At 36.6% G+C, this 21,806-nt stretch overlaps 1 protein-coding gene across 1 annotated transcript in view; it reads left to right on the plus strand.

Annotated features, from left to right (window-relative positions):
- LOC124596560 (ras-related protein Rac1) overlaps positions 1 to 19,944 on the plus strand; it is a 94,311-nt gene extending 74,367 nt beyond the window's left edge. Inside the window, exons 2-6 of the mRNA XM_047135745.1 lie at positions 2,712 to 2,783; positions 2,867 to 2,984; positions 14,303 to 14,365; positions 15,210 to 15,344; positions 17,384 to 19,944. Of these exons, the coding sequence (XP_046991701.1) occupies positions 2,712 to 2,783; positions 2,867 to 2,984; positions 14,303 to 14,365; positions 15,210 to 15,344; positions 17,384 to 17,539 (544 nt within the window). The 3' untranslated portion in view covers positions 17,540 to 19,944. The remainder of the gene's footprint in view (positions 1 to 2,711; positions 2,784 to 2,866; positions 2,985 to 14,302; positions 14,366 to 15,209; positions 15,345 to 17,383) is intronic.
- Positions 19,945 to 21,806: the final 1,862 nt, after the last annotated feature.

Raw genomic sequence — 21,806 nt, forward strand, 5'->3', positions numbered from 1 at the left:
GCACTGCGTGAGCCTGTCAAAGAAGCTTGGCTGAAGGTTAAATCTACACCACAAAATAGCTAGAAGCAGCTGGGGAGCAAATCCATATAAACTATGCAATATTGCAGTTTCACTTGTGTACTTTCTGCTGTATATTGTGCTCCTCTATGGGAAAACAGTGCACCTACAACTGAGAAAGCTGCACATCTGAATAAGGCCATGGGAGACCATTACTAGCATTGTCAGAGCTATTTCCATTCAGTGGTTGCATGTTCCGTCCCGTATTACTCATTCAGATCTAGGAAGAAAAGTTGCCAAATATCAAGTTCTTCAAAAGGCAGTCCCATAAGAACTCAGCCAGATGATAGAGACTAAGGAGTAATTCAAATAAAGAAACTGTGCCATTGGTTTACATGTACAAAGAATTCGAGAGACAATAATATTGTAGCTCCTGTGGATTGTCAGCTAGCTTGTTGCCAAATACCCGCTGTTACATTATCTTGTCACAACATAATTACAGTAACCAGTAATTAGATAATGATTTGCTGTGATGTGGCTACAAGTAATATACACATGTTAAAGTATTTTAATAGTATGTACCAGAGAAACAGTCAGAAGCACTTAACATCTATGGCTCTGTTGTTTATTTTGTACATAACACACTTTGCTTCAGAATTTTTTGGTTAAGTGGCAAAAATTCAATCCTGTATTTAATGTATGTCATCATTCAGATGCCTATTGAGAATGAGAAAAGTATAGGGTTTTCTCTTTCTGTCTTGAAAAAATTAACACCGTTGACTCAATTTGGTGTGCCTTTTTCATGAAGTAGTTTGATGATGGCTTTCCACTATTGTGGATCCATATATATGCTACTGTAAATGTGCTAAGCTGCTCTAAGTGACACTGTAATTTGCACGGATAAGTTCCGGCAGGGTTCACTGTGGAGGCTGACGTGTAGCTGTTTCCAGCAAGGTGCAAATTGCCAGGATGTTAGCAATGAGATGAGAGGCTCTGATGAAAAGTGTTACTGTCCACTAGGTGGCACTTCTCTCACACAGATGTTTCTGAGCTAGGCCTCCATGAATTTAATTTTAAAGTTTTGGTAAATTTATAGTCTTAGATTTAGATGTTTATAAGGAAGCGTTTTTCAGAAAATAACCAAATAATAGAAACTTCTGAAATGTACTGTGCGTTTTTCCCCAACATAACACTTTACTGGTACTTTGATGTTGGTGGTGAACTTATCTGTACAGATGTATAGGTTAGTTTTATGGTAGTCATTTTCATTGTTATGGAAATATAGATCTTGCGCAGCTTTACAAGCTGTATGTGAAGTGACATGATGTAGTGGTTAAAGAACCAAATCATTATTTGGGAGAGGTGGGATTTAAAGTCTCATCCAGCCATCTACATTTAATCCATATCCTTTGCAAAGAAATTATCCACAAGTATTTTTTCAGTGATTTTGGTACGTCACTTAATGTACAAGCCAGGACGATTCCTTCAAAAAATTTAAGGCAGATTTTCATCCACATACTTGTCCAGTCAGTGATTGTCCTCCATCCACCTTCTGATCATCAGTGGAACTTTAAGAACTAACAATCTTTTGTGTGTGTGTGTGTGTGTGTGTGTGTGTGTGTGTGTGTGTGTGTGTGTGTGTGTGTGTGTGTGTGTGTGTAGCCTGCTTTTACACAGACATAACTCTGAAAACATTTCATTAAGGCATAGACTCTGTAATGTGTTAAAATATATGCACGCTTTAGTTTTTGTTTGTCAGTGCAGAAGAAACACTTCCACCAAATATGTTACTATTCTTCATAAATTTGAATCTGTTCAAACAAATTTTTATGGTTTACGTATTAATCCTAGCAATACCAACAGAGGAGGGGAAGGTGTTAACTTCATATTTTAAATTTTTCAGGTAAACTTAAGCCAAAAATTTGCCATAATGGCAGACTTGACTTTTCACAGCATAAGCTATATTCAATATCTTCAGTGTCTGGATCCTACTTATACATCACTATCGCTTGGAAAAGTATGTTGTTAATAAAAGCCAACAACAATGAACAAAATTTATATTTTTAATAAAGGTAACCCCCCCCCTTCCTCTTGGTAGTATGCGTTATTGAAAATGCATTGGTATTGCAAGGATTAAACAAAATGCTGTTATTCCATATCAAATTCACCACAAAGTTCAGCAGTCTAATTATGTGCCTCAGTTTTAATCCAATACAGTAACAAAAATTATCCTTCCCATTATCTCCCATTTCGGTTCTTTCCTGCTTGCCTGCTTTGTTTCCCCTGGTTGCAGGGTTTAGAATCCCCGTTTTGCTATGAAGGTTTAAATCTTCATTATGTTTTCTATTCTAAATGTAAATACTACAGTTGTAGTAGGAAAAGATCTATCTCATTATGCATCTCTGATGTCAAATGAAGGTTGAGGTTGAGAGGTTTAAGACAGTTTTCTACTGTTTATATTTAGCATTATTTGACTTGTATGCAATCTGCTTCCTGAATGTCTTAATTTATTATATTCAGAGCCAAAGGAAACAATATTTGCTTATTACTCTGACAAGAAATTGATGACCAGTCTTGAGTGTTCAGCTGATTCTGTTATTTAGCATCATTATTTTGATCCAGTTAAAATCATAGCTTTGTCCCATAGTATTACAATGCAACCAATTTCTTGCACTCTGAGTTACCAGCTGTTAATTGATTGCATTGTTTTTCAGTGCCGTGGGTAAAACATGTCTTCTCATCAGTTATACAACCAATGCCTTCCCAGGAGAATATATTCCCACTGTGTAAGTAACATTGCTGTAGTTATCATCTTTTAATTTGGATGTGTGTGTTAATAATTTTGTACATTTTGACATTATTATTCCAGGTTTGACAACTATTCTGCCAATGTAATGGTGGATGGGAAGCCTATCAATTTGGGTCTATGGGATACAGCAGGACAAGAAGATTACGATAGGCTGCGGCCATTGTCTTATCCACAAACGGTAATGCTAAGAAGCCTATACTGTTTTTTATTAGTACTACAGAAAGTTAATAGGCAGGTATTTGTTGTGGCCAGTTGGAAGTATGGACTCAGGAAAATGTGTTACCAACAAAAAGTAAATGAAATTAGTGATTGTAAGTAGAGAGAATTTGAGTAACATTCACACTACGAAGACAAGTGGCAGTAATATTAGAATTGTATTCAGTTTACAAAATTATTGAAACAAAAATCCATATGCATTTTATCCATGTAATATCTGTAAAACTGCTTAACTTAAGAAATATGTATTTCATTACTGTTTGATCAAATTGGTAGCGAACTATTTTAAAGGCATTTTGTGATGTAGATGTGCAGAACTATATTTTTATTTATCTTTAGCTAGTTACATGTTCCATATATACTGCATGATATTTATTGATACGATGTAGCAAGTTAGCTTACAGATCGCTATATGGCTACATGCAGACAGTTTGATTGTTTAAATTTAACAAGATTGAACATATTATTCTTTAATACTACTCAGTTACTAGTAAAATATTTCTTCCCTGTAGTCATGTTACCAGTTTATTATAAACATCTCTCTGTGAAATATTAATAGTCCAGAAGAAATAGTAGCCAGGATACCCAAATTTATTGAAATGGTACTACATCAGCCTTTTTAGAAGGAGATGGTAAATTTTGCCACAAAACAGTTCACAAGCACTGAACTTTGATGTATTAATCTTGTATCAAATTCAGTTGCTTTGACTTACAAATATATGTATGACGTTCAAAACTAGAAATGTCAGTTGAACCATCATTCATTTTACATGCTTATGCTTTTAAAGTGTGTAGGTGGATTGTTTTTAAGGGGAGGGGGGGGGGGGGGCACAGATTGTAATCCTTGTGCAGTGTTAAGTTTAAAGCTTTAGAATAAAAATGTCTAATATTTGTGAACACTGGGCTTAAACACTGTAGTCTGATCCACAAATGATGGCAGTTTGTGCACGTAAATACAAGGGCGGTAAAGACATTGTTGACATTCCAAGTGTCAGTAGCGGCACGCACCTGCTTTCGGCTTGAAGGAAGCGTACATCCTGCAAATTTTCTTTCACTTGCTCATGTAGAATTTATCATTTGCCTCCATCACCAGCAACGACAACTCTCAACAAATGAAATAGAAATTCACTAAACAGCTATGTTCACATGTAATGGTTGCATTAGCTACCGCACTCGGAGCAGAGTGCTCAGAACACTATTGAACGCTCATTGGCTGTCGGAGTGTCTGTGACATAGTCGTGCAGAACAAGCCTAAACTCGACTGCCATCGTTCGTGACTCCAGCTATAAATTCAGTGAAAGTTTTCAAACATTTTAGACATACTTTGTTTCATGATTTTCATCAAGGCAAATAACCACCTATGCCAAACTTAGCATAGATTTCAATAACAGCAAAAATAGGCACTCTAGTTTTCTTCAAGCTCAAAAGACTTCTTGAGATTGTCAATAAATGTTATGGTCCTTCACTTCTGGAAGGCTTCTGAAAAAACTCCATGGTGCCATCTGAAATACTTCAGATTGTATTGATGGACTAACTGAAACACTTGATACCACTTCAACTCACTGACTGTCACCTTTTGAACTAATGTACACCTTGGGCTACACTATAGATTAGTATGTTCCCACAGCTTAAAAAAAAAAACTAATATAGATGCAAAATAAATATTGTCAGTGTTAACTTCTCTTTCTGTTAGCATAACCATGTCACGTGCCACATCAAGTTACAAGATGAAGCAAACATCCGGTATCAGTAGGTTCAGTTGATCCTTTGATTTTATGAAATGTGTGATGAGTTTGAGGTTTTATGGAGAAATAAAACACAAATAGTGTAGCAGTTAATGTAAGATAATATAATTGAGTGTTACATTGGAATTTTTATCAAGAAAGATTGAAAAAGTGTGGATGATCACCAACAGATTTGTGTTGTTATTGAGAATACAGGGAAGGTTAACACTTAAGAAATTAGATCTGAATATACATGACAATAGACAGGCCATCCAAGACGTACTTCAGAGCTATTTTTTTATGCACTGCAATAGATTTTGTCAGAAAAATATAGGATTATTGTGGCTGGGTTTGTGCTATAGTTGTAAACAGTGGACAAAAGACACTCCAAAGTAAACCAACAATTTTTCATGAAAGGTTGCTCATGATGAAAGTAGTCTCTTTTAAATTCCAATCCTGAAAGTAAGGAGATTCTTTTTGGAAGACACTAGAATTATATTTTCAGGTCACTCAAATGTTCTGTTATGGTTTCCATAAGGGGCAGTAGCCAGTGATATGCATTTGTGGTTACTAAAATTAGATATTTTATTAAGCTGCTGCTGTTAGGCATCTGCCAACCAAGTGACTTATTAGATTTACAGAAAAGTATTAGCATCACATTACTTAAGGAGGCGCAAGTAGATAAACGCACAGCTGTCAGTAAAGATGGCATTGTGTTTATGATTTACAAACATATAAAGGAATTGAAAGAAAAATTTAAGTGTTACTGGAGGTAAATCAGTTTGTTTTAAGGAAAATAAAATAGATTGGAAAATAAATCCCTACAAAAATTGAGTGGGTGTATTAAAAGGGAAGATCAAGCAAGAAATAAGTTAGTGTAAGCAGAGGTGTGGTGCAGGGATGTGATTTGTCACCACTGAATATATTGCATGTTGAAGAAGCAATGAAGGCTGTTAAGGAAATCTTTAGAGGAGAAATAAAATTGTGGTGACAGCAATACTAAGATTTGTAGATGGCATTGCTCTCAGAGTTGAAAGTAAGAAAGACTTAGGTGAACGTGAGATATAAACTGAAACTATATAAAAATGATAGAATATAATGTTGGGTAGCAATATGCTTAATATAAAAGTTCGCAGCAGCATAGAAGTAGAAAAACTAAAAGTAGTTTCTTATCCAGGAAGTATGAGGTATGGTTAATGAAGAAAGCAACACTTTTTTATGAACGCAAGTTGCTTTCAGTCAGGATTCTAATACACCATATTATCCCCCATTCTTTCATCTACAAAACCCTATTTTTAACTTAATCTCTGTTCAGTGCAATAGCCTTACACCACCTTTCTGGGAGAGCCTTCAAACCATCAGGGTACCATTCTATTGGTCAGTGTCAGAACCATTGTCTTGCTGCACCAATAACCGCCCCCATCACCCATGTACTGCTTCCTGGAGAGTGCACCCTTCATTGGGCCAAACAGATAGAAGATTGAGGGTGTGAGATCCAGGTTGTAGAGTGGAAGAGGAAGAATAGTCCAATGAAGCATTGTGAGCTCTTCTCGTTTGGTGTGAAGTCTTGCATTGTCATTGATAAGGAGAAGTTAGTTTGCATTTTTGTAGTGACAAAAATGCTGAAGTTGTTTCTTCAGTTTCGTGAGGCTATAACAAAGCTCTACGGAGTTGATTATTACACCACGATGGAGGACATCAAAAAGAACCACCCCTTCAGAGTCCCAGAAGAATCACCAAGACTTTTCCAGCTGGGGATGCACTTTGAACTTTTTCTCCAGGGCAGAAATGGTATGGCGCCACTCTATGGAGTGCCATTTTATTTCCACTTCGAAGTGCGACTCAATATATCATTGTCTGTGACGATGTTCAACAAAAACTGATCACGATCAGCTTTGTAATGCACAAGCAATTCCACACATGTGGTGCTTCATTGCTCTTTATGGTCTTCTGTTTGGAGGTGAGGAGCCCAGCAGGCACATACCTTTAACTGCCCCATCTGGTGGAAGAGTGTGTCAGTCCTATCAACAGAGACATCTGGCTGAGCATTGAGGTATTTGATTGTGATCTATTGATCACCTCGAATGAGTGTGCCCCCACATCCAAAACTTGTAGGAGTCACAGATGTGTGCAGCTGGCTGGCACACAGGAGATTGGACAGGTTTGCATGACCTTGTTGCAGTGATGACAGATACGTCACCCAACAAGCCATTGTGCTTTTGTTCACAGCCAGATCTCTGTAGACATTCTGCAAGTGCCTCTGAATAACTACAATGCTCTAGTTTTCCACCAAAATAAACTCAATGACAGCTCTCCTCTTGGAAAGAATCTCTGTTACAGATGTCATTGTGAAGGCTACATATAATGCCACCACCTATCAGGACTTCAAGAAACTATAGGGGGCTTGAAATGGAAATATTCAATAATGTTCCACAACAAATCCTGCATTTTTCAAATGAAATTGTCCAAGAAAGAAAATGTGTTACATTACTAATTGAATGCCCCTTGAAAGATTACACATGGCAGCCAAAGTAGGGAAGATACCAAAAATAAGTCTACATCCAGGTTATTACTCTGCTATTCACGATAAAGTGCCTGGCAGAGGGTTCAATGAACCACCTTCAAGCTGTCTCTCTACCGTTCCACTCTCAAATGACACGAGGGAAAAATGAGTACTTAAATTTTTCTGTGTGAGCCCTGATTTCTCTTATTTTATCGTGATGATCATTTCTCCCTATGTAGGTGGGTGCCAACAGAATGTTTTCGCAGTTGGAGGAGAAAACTGGAGATTGAAATTTCATGAGAAGATCCCGTCACAACGAAATACGCCTTTGTTTTAATGGTTGCCACTCTTTCACATACCATGTCTGTGACACTATCTCCCCTATTTTGCGATAATACAAAATGGGCTGCCCTTCTTTGAACTTTTTCAATGGCACCTGTCAGTTCCACCTGATGCGGATCCCACACCACACAGCAGTACTCCAGAATAGGGCGAACATTGGTACAGATGAAAAAAGCCTTTAAGATAGAGCTCTACTGCTGTCAAATATGGGTGTGGAATTGAAGTATTAGTTCTTGAAAGTGTTCATCTGGGGTGCGTAAGTGAGAAATAGAACACAGGAAATGCTCAAGAGGAGAATGTGGAAGTATTTGAAAGATCGTGTTATTGAAAAACATTTAAAGCTACATGACTGGATGAGGCACATAATGAAGATAGATTAAAAATATATATGTGGAAAAGTCTCTCGTAATCACTAGGAAAGGGAAAGGGTTACTGGGATATTTGCAGCGAGTTCAGAAATTCTTAATTTGGCGCTGAAAGGAAAAGCGAAGGGGATAAATTGTAAGTACATACAGGCTACAGTAAGGGAAAACAGTGTAATGTTGATTACCATAATTGAGTAAAGATGAAAATATTAGCTCAAGTCGGAAAGTAATTAGGGGCAGCACTAAAGGAGTTGGCTAATTTTTCCTTACGGAAAACTGTCCATGAAGATATACTGTTACGTTAGAACTGCAAATTAGTAACTAATCTATAGCACTCAGCTACATACAAACTATAGCATATTACAGAATGAAATTTTCACTCTGCAGCGGAGTATGTGCTGATACGAAACTTTCTGGCAGATTAAAACTGTGTTCCGGACCGAGACTCAAACTCGGGACCTTTGTGTTTTGCAGGCAAGTGCTCTACCAACTGAGCTACCCAAGCACGACTCATGACCCTTCCTCACAGCTCTAATTCCACCAGTATCTCGTCTCCTTGGTAGGAGAGCCCTTGCCCGCAAAAGGCTAGGTCCCGAGTTCGAGTCTCGGTCCAGCGCACAGTTCTAATCTGCCAGGAAGTTTCAATAGCTTATTAATCTGCAGAAGATTGTCAGATGATTTTTATATGGATTACAGTGCTGGTGAAATAGTAATTAGAGTGGTATGTTTAATAAAAGCAATTTGATGTAGCTTCTCATAATACTACATAACTGTATCACATATACAGTAGTTGCTACGGTAGGATTTCGTTCGACTGGTTAGCAGAAGAGGAGATTATGAATTTTGAGTCAGCAGGATATTTAGTGAAGTAGTATTAGAAAGCAACAAGGCTGTTGCTACAGAGATTTAGTGTGTTACAGGTGCAGTAGCCTCCCCTAACCATATTACTCCTTCTGCCGTTCTCTGTAGTAACAGCTGCACAACCTGCATTTACAAAAACACTCCGTAAACCACCGTGAGGTGCATGGCAGTGGGTATATAACATTGTACCTGTGATTAGAGTTTTCTTCCTGTTCCATTCGCTTATGGAGTGTGGGAAGAATTATTGTTTGAATGCCTCTGTATGTACAGTAATTATTCTAATCCTATCTCCATGATCCCTATGTGAGTGATACATAGGGGGTTGTAGCATATTCCTACAGTAATCATTTATAGTTGTTTCTCAAAACTTTGTTAATAGACTTGCTCGGAAATATTTATGTTTATCTTAGTCTTCCAGTTCAGTTCCCTCAGTATCTCTGTGACTCCCACAGATGAAACAAACTTGTGAACTTTCATACTACTTTTTTCTGTGTATGTTCAATATCCCCTGTTAGTCCTATCTTGTACAGGAGCAATATTCTAGATCCAGCTGCACAAGCGATTTGTAAGCAGTCTCCTTTGTAGATTGATTACACTTTCCCAGTATTCTACCAATAAACCTAAGTCTACCACCTGCTTTACCCATTACTGAACCTATGTGATCATTCCGTTTCATATCCCTACAAAGTGTTACATCCAGGATTTTGTATGAGTTGGCCGATTCCAATAGGATTGATATTACAGTCATGGCTTTTTTGTGAAGTGCAAACATTTAAAGCAAGTTGCCAATCTCTTCACCACTTTAAAGGATCTGATTGAATATTTGTGCAGCTCCTTTCAGATAGTACTTCATTAAAGATAACTGCATCATCTGCAAAAAGCCTGATTTTACTATTAATATTGTCTGCAAGGTCATTAATATACAACATGAACAGCAAATGGTCCCAACACACTTCCCTGGGGCACACTAGAAGTTACTTCTTGATCTGACGACGAGTCTCCATCCAGGATATGATGATGTGCCTTCCCTACCAGAAAGTCCTCAATTCCAGTCACAAATTTCATTGATGTCCAATATGATATTTTTGACAATAAGCATAGATGCAGTACTGAGTCAAATGCTTTTTGGAAATCAAAAAATACATCTTCTACCTGATTGCCTAGACCCAAGGTGCTCAGTATGCCATGTGTGAGAAGTGTGAATTGGGTTTCACATTAGTGATGTTTTCAAAATCCACGCTGCTTGGCTTTCAAGTGGTCATTCTGTTCAAGATATCTCATTATGTTTGAGCTCAGAATATGTTATAAGGTTCAGCAACAAATCAGTGTCGAGGATATTGGATGGTAGTTTTGTGGATCACTTCTACTACCCTTCTTGTGGACAGGTGTCACCTCCACCTCGTTCTGAGAACTCGACATGATTTTTTTGTTAGAGGGATCTACAGTAGATTATAGTTAGAGGAGGGGCTAACACAGTTGCAAATTCAGTATAGAATCTGACAGGGATTCCATTGGGCCCTGGAACTGTGTTCAGTTTTAATGATTTCAGCTGTTTGTCAACACCACTGACACTAATACTTATTTCATTCATTTTTCTGTTGGTATGAGGATTAAATTAGGGCAATTCTTCTGGGTTTTTCTTTGTAAAGGAATGTTTGAAAATGGAGTTCAGCATTTCAGCTTTTGTTTTGCTAATCTCAATTTCAGTTCCTGTCTCATTCGCTAGGGACTGGACACTAACTTTGGTGCTATTAACAACATTACATACAACCAGAATTTCTTTGGATTTTGTGAAACATCATTTAACAATATTCTGCTGTGGCAGCCATTGATGGCATCAAGCATGTCTCTCATGACAGTCAAAAGCATTTCCTTCAGTATCTGTCTATAGTCCTAAACTTTGTTTTACACCTATTATGCAGTAACCTGTCTTTCTTTAGAAGTTTCTTTACAGTGACTATATACCACGGAAGTTTCCTCCCATTATGAACTGTTGTACTGGGTACATACCTATCCAATCCATGGTTGATTATTCTTTAAACTTTGAGCCAGATTTACTCTACATGCTCCTGACTTGTGCTGAAAGTTTCAGTTCCTCATTGAGATATGACACTACTAGTTTTTTAATCTAGTTTACTGTACATAATATCTTTGTTTTAGTTGTCCTTTGTACTTGGGTAATCATTGTTGCCACAGTGACATCATGGTCACTGGTACCAGTTTGTGAGGACATCCTCAAAGAGGTCAGATTTATTTGTTTCCATTAAATCTAATATATTTCCATCATGAGGGGTTCCTAACTATCTGTTCTAGGTAGATTTCAGAGAAGGCATTTAGTAAAGTTTCACAGGATGTCTTGTCACACCCGACATTAACAAAACTGTAATTTTCCCAATTAATTTTTGGGTGATTAAAGTTGCCAAAGGGTTTACAAAATGAGTGGGGAAGTTGGATACAAGTGAACTGAAGTTTTCTCTGAAGCTTTTGGTTGCATCAGGAGATGAATCTGATGGACGCAAGAAGGATCCATTATCAATTTATGCCTACCCACCCAGACATTCTCACATACAGCTTCAGTTTCTACCTCATGCGATTTGAGTTTCTTGTCTGCTGTGACAAATACACCACCTCCATTTACCTATCCTTTTGATATACTCTTAAATTTTCCCCAAAAATCTCAGTGCTATCAGTTTTAGGTTTCAAATGGCTTTCTGTAACTAGTATTATGTGAGCTTCACTGCTTTTGATGAGAGCTTCAAACTGTGGCATTTTGTTGCAACTGCTTCGGCTGTTTACCATGAGAACTTTAATATCCTCAACTGCGGGATACATTTCTTTCGGTCTTACACTGACACTTCTGGGTTTCCTACAGCTGCCATTATCTGGATTGGATGTAGAGTTGCTTAATATAAAAAAAATCTTGTGTGCACCCCACACAGAATCAGCTACCTGAGTAGCACCCTTTGATGTGTAGCGCACACCTTGTGATGAAGCAAGCTGGGATATTTTTACTTCCCCCTCTTGTTTTGCCATCTGCCTCCTTAAATCCGTTTTTTCAGTTTTAACTAATTACCATTAACATATGTGAGTATAAACTGCATTTTCATAAAAAAAAAAGGTTGGCTCTGAGTCTTAAAGAATGTGACACCAGATCTAATTTTGTGCTTAGTTTTATGCAAGTAATTGATTTTCTAATTTATTTAGACTATTCCTAGTTAGCACCGTATGTTATAGGGTGAAATCAGTAATTGTTTCGTAACTTAAATTCTGTTGTTGTTGTATAAACAAATGTAAATTCTGTACTAATTATAAACATTTGGGAGACAAAACAATAGTATTCTTAAAGAATATATTTGGCTCTATTCGAAAACATGTTAGAAACCAGCCCTTCATTAATTCCAAAGTAATTAACAGTTTTGTCAAAAGTATTGTTTACATATCTATATATGTTAATTTAATCATTTAAACAAATAATTCGGCCTAAACCTTGTGGTAGAAGAAACTGTTGAAAGGAAAGATTTTTTTTATGTATGCAGTTAATTTAATGATTTAAGTTTTAATTATAATATCTGTAAGTTTAACTTCAAACAATGTGTAGTTTCAGTACCTACCATTGTGAGGATATATAAGGGCCCAGTTTTTGGTCCCGAGGCAGTCAGTCCACGGCTGAGTTTCAGACGAGGAACCTGTGTTGGTTAGAATGACAACAATGCATCAACTTAATAGTGAAATAAATCTTACACCAATAGGACATATGTTAAACCAATGACAGTGTCTGCTCCATATGTACCTGATTATTCCGAAAGAACTGTGGACTATGTGATAATGTTTTTTACTGCTTTTAGATGTTCATCAGTAAACTATTGTAGCTGTATGTGGATGTTCGCCTGCAACTTATTAATGAGGCTTATCGAAAGTTAAACAATAGTTCACTGGGCATATATAATTGTGTATTATCGGGGGGTTGTAAACAGTGAACATAAACTACTGTGAAATGCAATTGTGCACCTATTGGCTACATTATTTAAAGTAGTCCGTTGTTGTTCTTCCACACTCCAGTTTTTATCCAGTATCACAATGCAGTATGTTGACACCGAGGCAACAAATGAAGAAACAAAGCAGTTGAGCGTAGTCACAACCAGACCCATTTAGGGTGACACTAATTTCTCAACCCTATGGCAAAAGTCCTGGGAGTTACAGCCTTCCTTGTTACAGAACCTTGAAGGCTCTGGTTCTGTCTGTCCATTCGACTCAGAAGGGCTACGATCAGTTCTGGGGACAATGTTGCAAATTGTGAGCTTCGTTGAAACTCCATGGGCAAGGCTGGTCCTCTAAATCTTGTTTGCTAGTCACTGGAATGACTGAAGAATGACCTTGGAACTCAGACGACAGGCATTATTTGTTCCAACGTGTGCCACAATCTGCAGTTGGTTGCACCGTGTTCCTTCAATGGCTGCTGGAATAGCCTCATCCACAAGTTGAGTGAGGCCCCCAGGCATATGTTTGAACTGCTGACAATTAATATTCCCTATAAGAAGTGAAACAAACACAAAGTGAGATTTCTATTAAAGCAACACACAAACCTTTGGCAATAACTACTAGTGTTCTAAAATGTTTTGAGGTTAATTATAGTTGTTAGCGAACTCAAAAACAGATTTAATTTGTGATAAATGCAGATAATATATTGGGCTACTTTTCTTAAAGGCAAAACTAGATGTAGCACAATATGTTAGTGAAAATCAGCTATAGTAACTAAATCACAAATGCCGATTTGCTACAGATTGCTCACAGATTATGCAAAGGGCAATGGTAGCTTTCAAAAATTTGCAAAACACACATTTATTTCTGTGTTCATATACAATGAAGTTCAAGGGTGATATATTCTTTGGCAGAACTAATCACTAATGCTGATTTGCTATGAAATACTCGAAGTACCCAAAACATTTGTACTGATAACTTACAAAAATACAGTTTTGTAAGTGTCCGAAAATTCTCACAAAAAAAAACTTATTTCTTATGTCTTTGTACAATGAAATTAGGGAATGATTGTTTTGAATGTGGATAGGCCCACTGTTCTCAAACATCTTAAAAAAGCACACTTAAGTTTAAACCTGTCATTGACGATAACAGTTAGTCCTTATTTCAATACTCACGAATGTTCGAAAATTCGCAATATCCCAACACAAATTGATATTGATACAATCAATGAGAGATTATGCTAAAATGACACTAATAGTAAAATACGTGAATCTAGAACTTTAAATTGGGACGTGATCTTGTACAAGTGGTCTCTCACAAAAGGAAAATTGCTGCTCACGAAAATGTAACTGGAGAGTAAACAGTAATCACATGAGATGAGAATGTATTTAAAACAATTACAAATGTGTTACAGATTAGGGCCAGAGACTAGATGAATTAAAAGTTTAGTATTTTTTATACTCTTAGTTATTTATCATGTACTGATTCATAATTTCAATTTTTTCAGGATGTCTTCCTAATCTGCTTTTCACTAGTCAATCCAGCATCTTTCGAGAACGTTAGAGCGAAGGTAAAGTATCCCATTTAATGAGGATTATTAAACTTGTTTCCACATTAACAGCTGTTGATGCTGCAAGTACCTTCTGCAGTTGTTGAAATACACCCATTGTTAACATTGAGAAAAATGCTCCACATAAAGACAGTAGCACCATTCTTGTAGTAATCCAGTATTTTTGGGGCTTTTTTCACAGGATTTTATAAATGCATGCTATGGCTAAAATGTTCACTTGCGTGCAAACTTGTGATACAGTGTGAATTTTAAATAAAATGATACAGATTCATCCAGAGTCTTATTAAAATTCTGTTATTTGATTGTTGTAGTTTGAAAGACAGTACACATTAGATGGTTGATTAAACACTTAAACTATGAGCACAGGTTGGATTCAGTTTGGTGGTGGTGATTGGAAACATAATATCTACAGAATAACATTTCCATCTGCTGAATTTTAGTGAAGGTTAAATGAATTTTTTTTTCGGCATCCTTTATTTATAATATGAACATGTTGCTACGAAAATTGGCTTACATGTGCAGATAATTCTGTCACTTGCTTTATAAGCTCCACAAGACTTCACTGAAGTTTTAGAGGCTAGTAATGGGATATGTTTGATAATAACACTTTTCTTCAGTCCAGCAGGAATTAGGATTTTTGAACCTAACAAAGTCAAAAAAGCAAACAAAGGTGTAAATAGTAATAGGTTTTGCCAACAAATGTTTCCTTTTTATTTCATATGGTTCAAACTCTGGTATTCAAATATATACAACACCAGTATTACATTTATCTAAAGAGTAGATTGATTGATAAATTATTTTCATTTATTTTGAGCTTACTAACCACAGGAACATCTGTTTGCAGTGGTATCCAGAAGTAAGACATCACTGTCCAACCACCCCCATTATTCTTGTGGGAACAAAACTGGATCTTAGGGAAGACAAAGACACAATTGAAAAACTAAAAGACAAGAAGTTAGCACCAATTACATACCCACAGGTGAGAACTGTTCATTGAATTAATGTGACTGTTGTGGTGGCTGGAAGTACCAGTCACCTAAAAATTATAGGGATCATTTATGATCAAAGCTGTGTTTTGCATACCTGGTGACCTTTGTTTTGTACTCATTTGGCTTTGGTCCAAGGCATGTTTCTGTCCCTAACATTTTGTATTTCAGTGCTGCAGGCTTAATCGGAGGCTATAGAGACTCGGAGAGCAGTTTCAAACTTTAACAAGCTCAGCAAGCTGAACTGCCTATACATATCCATGCAACATTTGGCTCGCATGCAACAGTTGGTTCGCAATATCCTCAGACTGCTACTTAAGATCATGTAGTTGCGCTTGTTATTAAGCTGGGGAAGAGTTGGTGCGGTTCGCTTTGTTTAGAACTAATGCTCACAACTTGGGTAATTTCACTCCTCCTCCTCCTCCTCCTCCTCTTGAAATTGTTGCTGAGCTTTTGAGTTTCTATGGTCTGTCTGTACCTCCTAACATAATAGTGACTCAGTCTTGATAAAAACTTTGTATCAGAGAAACTAATTTGGCAGTTCCCGGGTCCCAATTCATGATGTGCTATCACTAATTTATCCACGTTTCTCAGATGACAATTGCTCTTGTGTTCCTTAAATTGGATGTTAATGGGCCTTTTTGTCATTCTTGTGAACATTTGATAGTATATGCAAGGGATTTCATGTACTCCTGCTGTGACAAGTTGCGGGCAAATGTCCTTAAGTGTTCAGATATTCACACAACTTTCTTTTAATTTAAACACTGTGTCAGTCGCACCTTAGTACTCTGGTGATGCTGTCTCTGGCTGTTTTTATGAATGGGAGGAAACTTTACCTTAGGCGGGTTCTTTCTCACTAGAAGCTTCAGATCTTTCAGGGTGTAATGCCTTATTTCACTTCGTCAGAGTAACTGTTCCTTGACAGTATTTCTCAAATGATGGAGCTCATTGTCCAAGTTCTGTGGTTCCCAGATTCTTGTAGCGTGGTACATAAATATATTGATCACTCTTCCCTCTTTTCTGCTTGGGATGGTGATTGGAATTTCTGTGAAGGTATCTTTCCACATGAGTGGATTTTTATAGACTTCATGCCCTGAAGTTCTTTTAGGTTTTCTATGTACCTTAATATGCAAAAGAGAAAGTTGATCTCCTTTCTCCTTTGTGATAGTGAACTTCATCTTAGCACTCTTATCATTAAGAAAATTGAGAAATTTTGAGAGATTTTTCCCTATAAAAATTCACTACAGTTGTTATGAATAGCTTCTCCAGTTTGTTCAAAAAATCTGTTGTCCCTTTGAAAGTAAGTTGATGCGAGACAGTGTTAGAGATATGCCATATGCCTTATGAAAACACTTTCCAACTGTGACATTAGCTTATTAACAGAAATCACAATAAAGAGTGATAAAACACCAAAACTGACCATAATATGTCTTGGAACAGACTTTTTTATGGACATCTGTAAGCAGTTTGGCTTGCTGATCTTGTCTAACTTCAAAACTGATATGAGTCTGAGTCTTTATAGCCTTTGATGGCACTTCGCTTGTTGGAAGACAAAATGTAAGGCAGAGAAATATGCCTTGGACAAGAGCTTAATGCCCATAAAAGAAAAACATCAGCTGGCATTGGTAATCTTGGAAATAATTGCTTTGCAGGATTATTAGAACGTAAGAGTATTTTAACATTTTTTTAAATTTTGTAATTGCATTCTCTCACATTGCACTTTCTGATATTAACTGGTTTTCTGAAGATTGAATATAAACAAACAGATCACCACCATTCCACAATGATGATACTTTTCATATATCTTGAGTTAACAGTTTGCTGACTAAACTTATTTATTATTAATTTATAATTTTATTTATTATTGATTTATAATAAATGAACTTGTGTGTCATTGGTCATTTTATTTGACAAAAGAGTTAAAATATTATTTATCAACAACTTGAAGAAATGAATTCAATGTTGATATTACTGTATCTAAAGTATCTTCACTACTTAATCTTAACATAACATTTTCTGCTCTTCTTAAAAGGGACTGGCTATGGCAAAGGAGATTGGTGCAGTGAAGTACCTTGAGTGCAGTGCTCTCACTCAGAAGGGACTCAAAACAGTTTTTGATGAGGCAATCCGAGCCGTATTATGCCCAGTGCTGCAAGTTAAACCGAAAAGGAAGTGTGTGCTTATATAAAGAGGATGATCAGCTGTAGAAACTGTAAATGTTACTATTCTTAACTCTTGGATGAAAAGAATGTGAAGGGGTAGATATAAGCAACTAACAGTTGCTGGAAATGTGTAGATTTGTCAGCTCAATGCTGAATTTGTGAAGTGATGCATTTTAACAGTGTGATGCGAACAACTTTGATGCCTCCCTGATGGCTGGTGGTGAGATGTTATGTGGTTTGGCAGTTCAGAATGAGAAGTCTTTCTCATGTCTTTTATATGTGAAGCTGTGTTCTTGTTAGCAAGAGTAAGAAAATTATATTTTTAAACACTCTGACAAATATATTGACAACAGTGTCACAAATAACTGATTATAATATCATTCTTATTTCTCATTTTGTGACTCGTACAAGATCTTTAATTTTTTTTGTTTCCCTGTGTCTCCCTTGCTGCTTTGCCTCCCACACATTTTAATACTATAAAGCATGTAAGAGTATGGTTAACCCTGTAAGATGCTGACACATAATTATACCACCTTCTGTGTTTTAATAACTAATACTGTGGAATTTGGACAGATAAATTAACAGAACTGCTCCATATTATGTGTCTGTTTATTGTTGATAAGAATATCTTTTTAATTAACTTTCTTTCAATGCATCCAGACTTAAATTCTTTGTTATGGGAACCCATGATATTCTCATCATGCCATCAACATTCTTTCAAGAAAGCCATACTATAACAAAAATACACAGTTAACATCTATGCACAGAAGTTCAACACTTGACCACAAATTGAGATTTTTACTAGTGATTGATAATAGCAAGAAATGTTGAGAGCTGAAAATTAGATTTGACACCTGGAAAATTGAGAGATAATTTTTAATACTTTGCTGGTAGCATATGTTTTTTGTGGGAAACAAATACCCACGTATGTGAATAAACAGACACCAGAGTTATATCGTCAAATCTGTTTTAGAAAATTTTCTGACCCATGATTCGTGTTGTCAGCATTTGTTGATAATAGAGCAAAATTAAATGATGATTAAATTCATAATTTTCTAAAAATTTATTTTTGGGGACAAAAATAAACCTTTTCATTATCAGAAAGTCATTATGCACAACCCATGTTTTGAAGAATGTATCATTTATTTCTGAGAAAGTTGGTAAATGGTAAGAAAACTATTATTTGGAAATAAGCCATATCGTAGTACAGCTGTGGCATGCAGCCTCAAAAACGAAAACGCAAGCCATTCTTGCCCATAAACAAACATTATTGCACAAAATCTCTCTCCTGAAAATATGTTCCCTTTTTTATAATATTTGTATTATTTTGAAATGCACCGTAGGTGGAGTAAGACTGTAGAAAAAAAAATATTTTGGTAAAAGTTGTTACATATTGTTTCTGTTCTTCTATAAGTATTGTACATAATTTTTACTAATTAAAGTATAGCAGTACTGCTTCATTGAAATATATTTGTTTGATTCTAAGATGATTGTTGAATTGTTATTTTCAAGATAGAATGAAATGTGGATGGAATTATCAGCATTTTCCTTGTAAATTCTTGTGACTGACGTGTTTCATAGGATGTGTCAGATGATTTCACTTGGTTGTTTAACACCCCTGCAAAAGTCTCTGCATCTGGGTCTTTACAGCTTAAATTGATATATTATATATATGTATAAAATAAACAGAATATTTGGCTGTGTCAGTTGATAGTTTACCCAGAAAGAAGACTGTATTTTGCAAAATGCTTTGATCCACAGTAAAGTATGCTGTGGTACTCATAAGTTACCTGTCAGTATGAAAAATTACTTTCCTGATAAATAACATATGAAATTTTCACACACATCCTGAATCATATAAGAGAAATGTCTTGATTCTATAAGTTATGACCTTCCATGTTTAAGCTTATAAGCTTTAGTGATTGTCAATTGCTAAAATTTGTAACTATGCATTTGAGTGGTACTGACTGCCTGAATGTAATTCCACTTCATTTAACTAAATTGTAGGGTTTTGTTGGTTGGAGATAATGAACTAGCTTTATGACTCATTGCCACTTTTTGAAGTCCTCAGAAGACCATTTTGTTTAACTTTGTGATGATTTCTGAGTAGTTTTGTGTAACGTAACAAAAATCTAAGTGAATTTGAATTTTCTTAACAAGTCTTTCTTATGAGGACGGAAATAAATACAAAATTATTATGTGGCCTGAAATGATATCCAGTATTTTTTCCAGTTATTGTTAATTGTAACCTATTAAATCAAGTGATCCATTGCTGTACATATACAGTCTTAATATTTGTTAAGAGTAATTGAATGTTATAAGTTGTATATTAATGAACATTAACTTGGCAATACGGGACTCTGTTTTGTCAACACTATAAAATTTTTATTTAAAGAGAGAACAATAAAACACATGCTTTGTCTTTGGTTAATTCTTTTCCTTATATTAAATTTTTATTGGTAGTGCTTCAGATTTAATTTTGCGTCATATATCTAAGAAATGCAATAAGCTGTTGTTTAGCACTTGATGAAGGCTCCCGTACTTAATAAGAAAGTCTTGAAACATACTCAATATTTGTTGATGGCTTATTTAATTTGAGTTTCCTCTGGCACACTGATGCAAACACAGTGTCTTGAATTATAATGCAAATGATTAGGCAAGGTCTCACAAGTATAGAAAAAAAACATGACAATGAAAGCAAACACAGTTAGAATTCTGCATATTAATGCAGAATAAGATCTGCTCTTGAATAGAATTGCAGTAGATATGTGATAACTAAAATTTAAGTAGTCTCAGATTGCTGATACCTCTTCTGGGTGTAGCATTTGTACTGTTGCTGAAACCGGTTTGATCTTTTAGTAGGAATGGGAAATGAGAGCAGTTACATTGAACCTTTTGATGAATTTCTTATAAAGTGTGCCTTGTACTGTAAGCATCTTTTTATGTCACAGTTCTGCAACACTTGGAGAGTCGGAGGGTAACAGTTGGCTCGGAGTTTTGTGAAATGGGCAATTGGCTGAGTCATAAACATGGATGTGGCTTATCCACAGTGAATTGGAGACTTGTTGTTGTGTAGGACTGAAAACCAAAACAACAAATGAGGAAAATTCAGTCATTTTGGTCACTGAGTAGGCAAGAGCAGTACAACACAAGATATTTGTAGTACATAGTGACAGCTGTGAAGAGAAAGTAATGGGTCTGTTGATATTTCATAAATATCACAAAAAATGAAATGCAGTATCAGTGGAATACAATTGGCATGATTCACCTATTTGAAGAACCATAAAATATTTCTAGGCTATCCTGCATAAACCAGTAGCTCTTCCTTGCAGATTGTCAATGCAGGTATGATGATGACAGTATGTTACTTATTTTCTGATGATGAAAGATCTGTTTAGATGTACGTTAGTGCTAAACCACCAGTGTTGCCTGAAGTATTGTATCAAATAATGGAAAATCGAGGGTGATATGTTACTATATTATGTAAAGGATAGTTGCTACTCACCAAATAGCGGAGATGCTGAGTTGCAGATAGGCACAACAAAAAGACTGCAAGGAAGTGAGCTTTAACAAGGCTTTCATCTCTCTCTCTCTCTCTCTCTCTCTCTCTCTCTCTCTCTCTCTCTCACACACACACACACACACACACACACACACACACACACACACACACACACACACACAGAGAGAGAGAGAGAGAGAGAGAGAGAGAGAGAGAGAGAGAGAGAGAGAGAGAGAGGGGGGGGGGGGCTGCGAGGTGCAATCAGGAGGTACGTTTGTGGAATAGAGGGCTGTGTAGTGCTGGAATGGGAACAGGGGAGGGGCTAGATGGGTAACAACAATGACTAACTAAGGTTGAGTCCAGGACAATTACAGGAATATGGGATATATTGCAAGGAGCATTCTCACCTGTGCAATTCAGAAAAGCTGGTGTTGGCGAGAACAGTCCAGATGGAACAGGCTGTGAAGCAGTCATTGGAATGAAGAACGTTGCGTTGGATGGCATGCTCAGCAAAAGGGTGGTTTGGCTGTTTCTTGGCCACAGTTTGTTGATGGTCATTCATGTGGACAGACAGATTGCTGGTTCTCATGCCCACGTAGCATGCAGCACAGTGGTTGCTGCTTTGCTAGCAGATCACATGACTCGTTTTGCAGGGGGCCGTGCCTTTGATGGGATCTCTCCACCTTATCTCTGTACACTGCTACAAGCACCACCTTGTCCCCACCCCTACCATGCTATCCCTCCCATTTCCTGCCCCAGCCTCCTCCTTACCCCCATCACCCAGTTGCCTC

This window comes from Schistocerca americana, chromosome 2, assembly GCF_021461395.2.
Source record: "Schistocerca americana isolate TAMUIC-IGC-003095 chromosome 2, iqSchAmer2.1, whole genome shotgun sequence".
Taxonomy (NCBI): domain Eukaryota; kingdom Metazoa; phylum Arthropoda; class Insecta; order Orthoptera; family Acrididae; genus Schistocerca; species Schistocerca americana.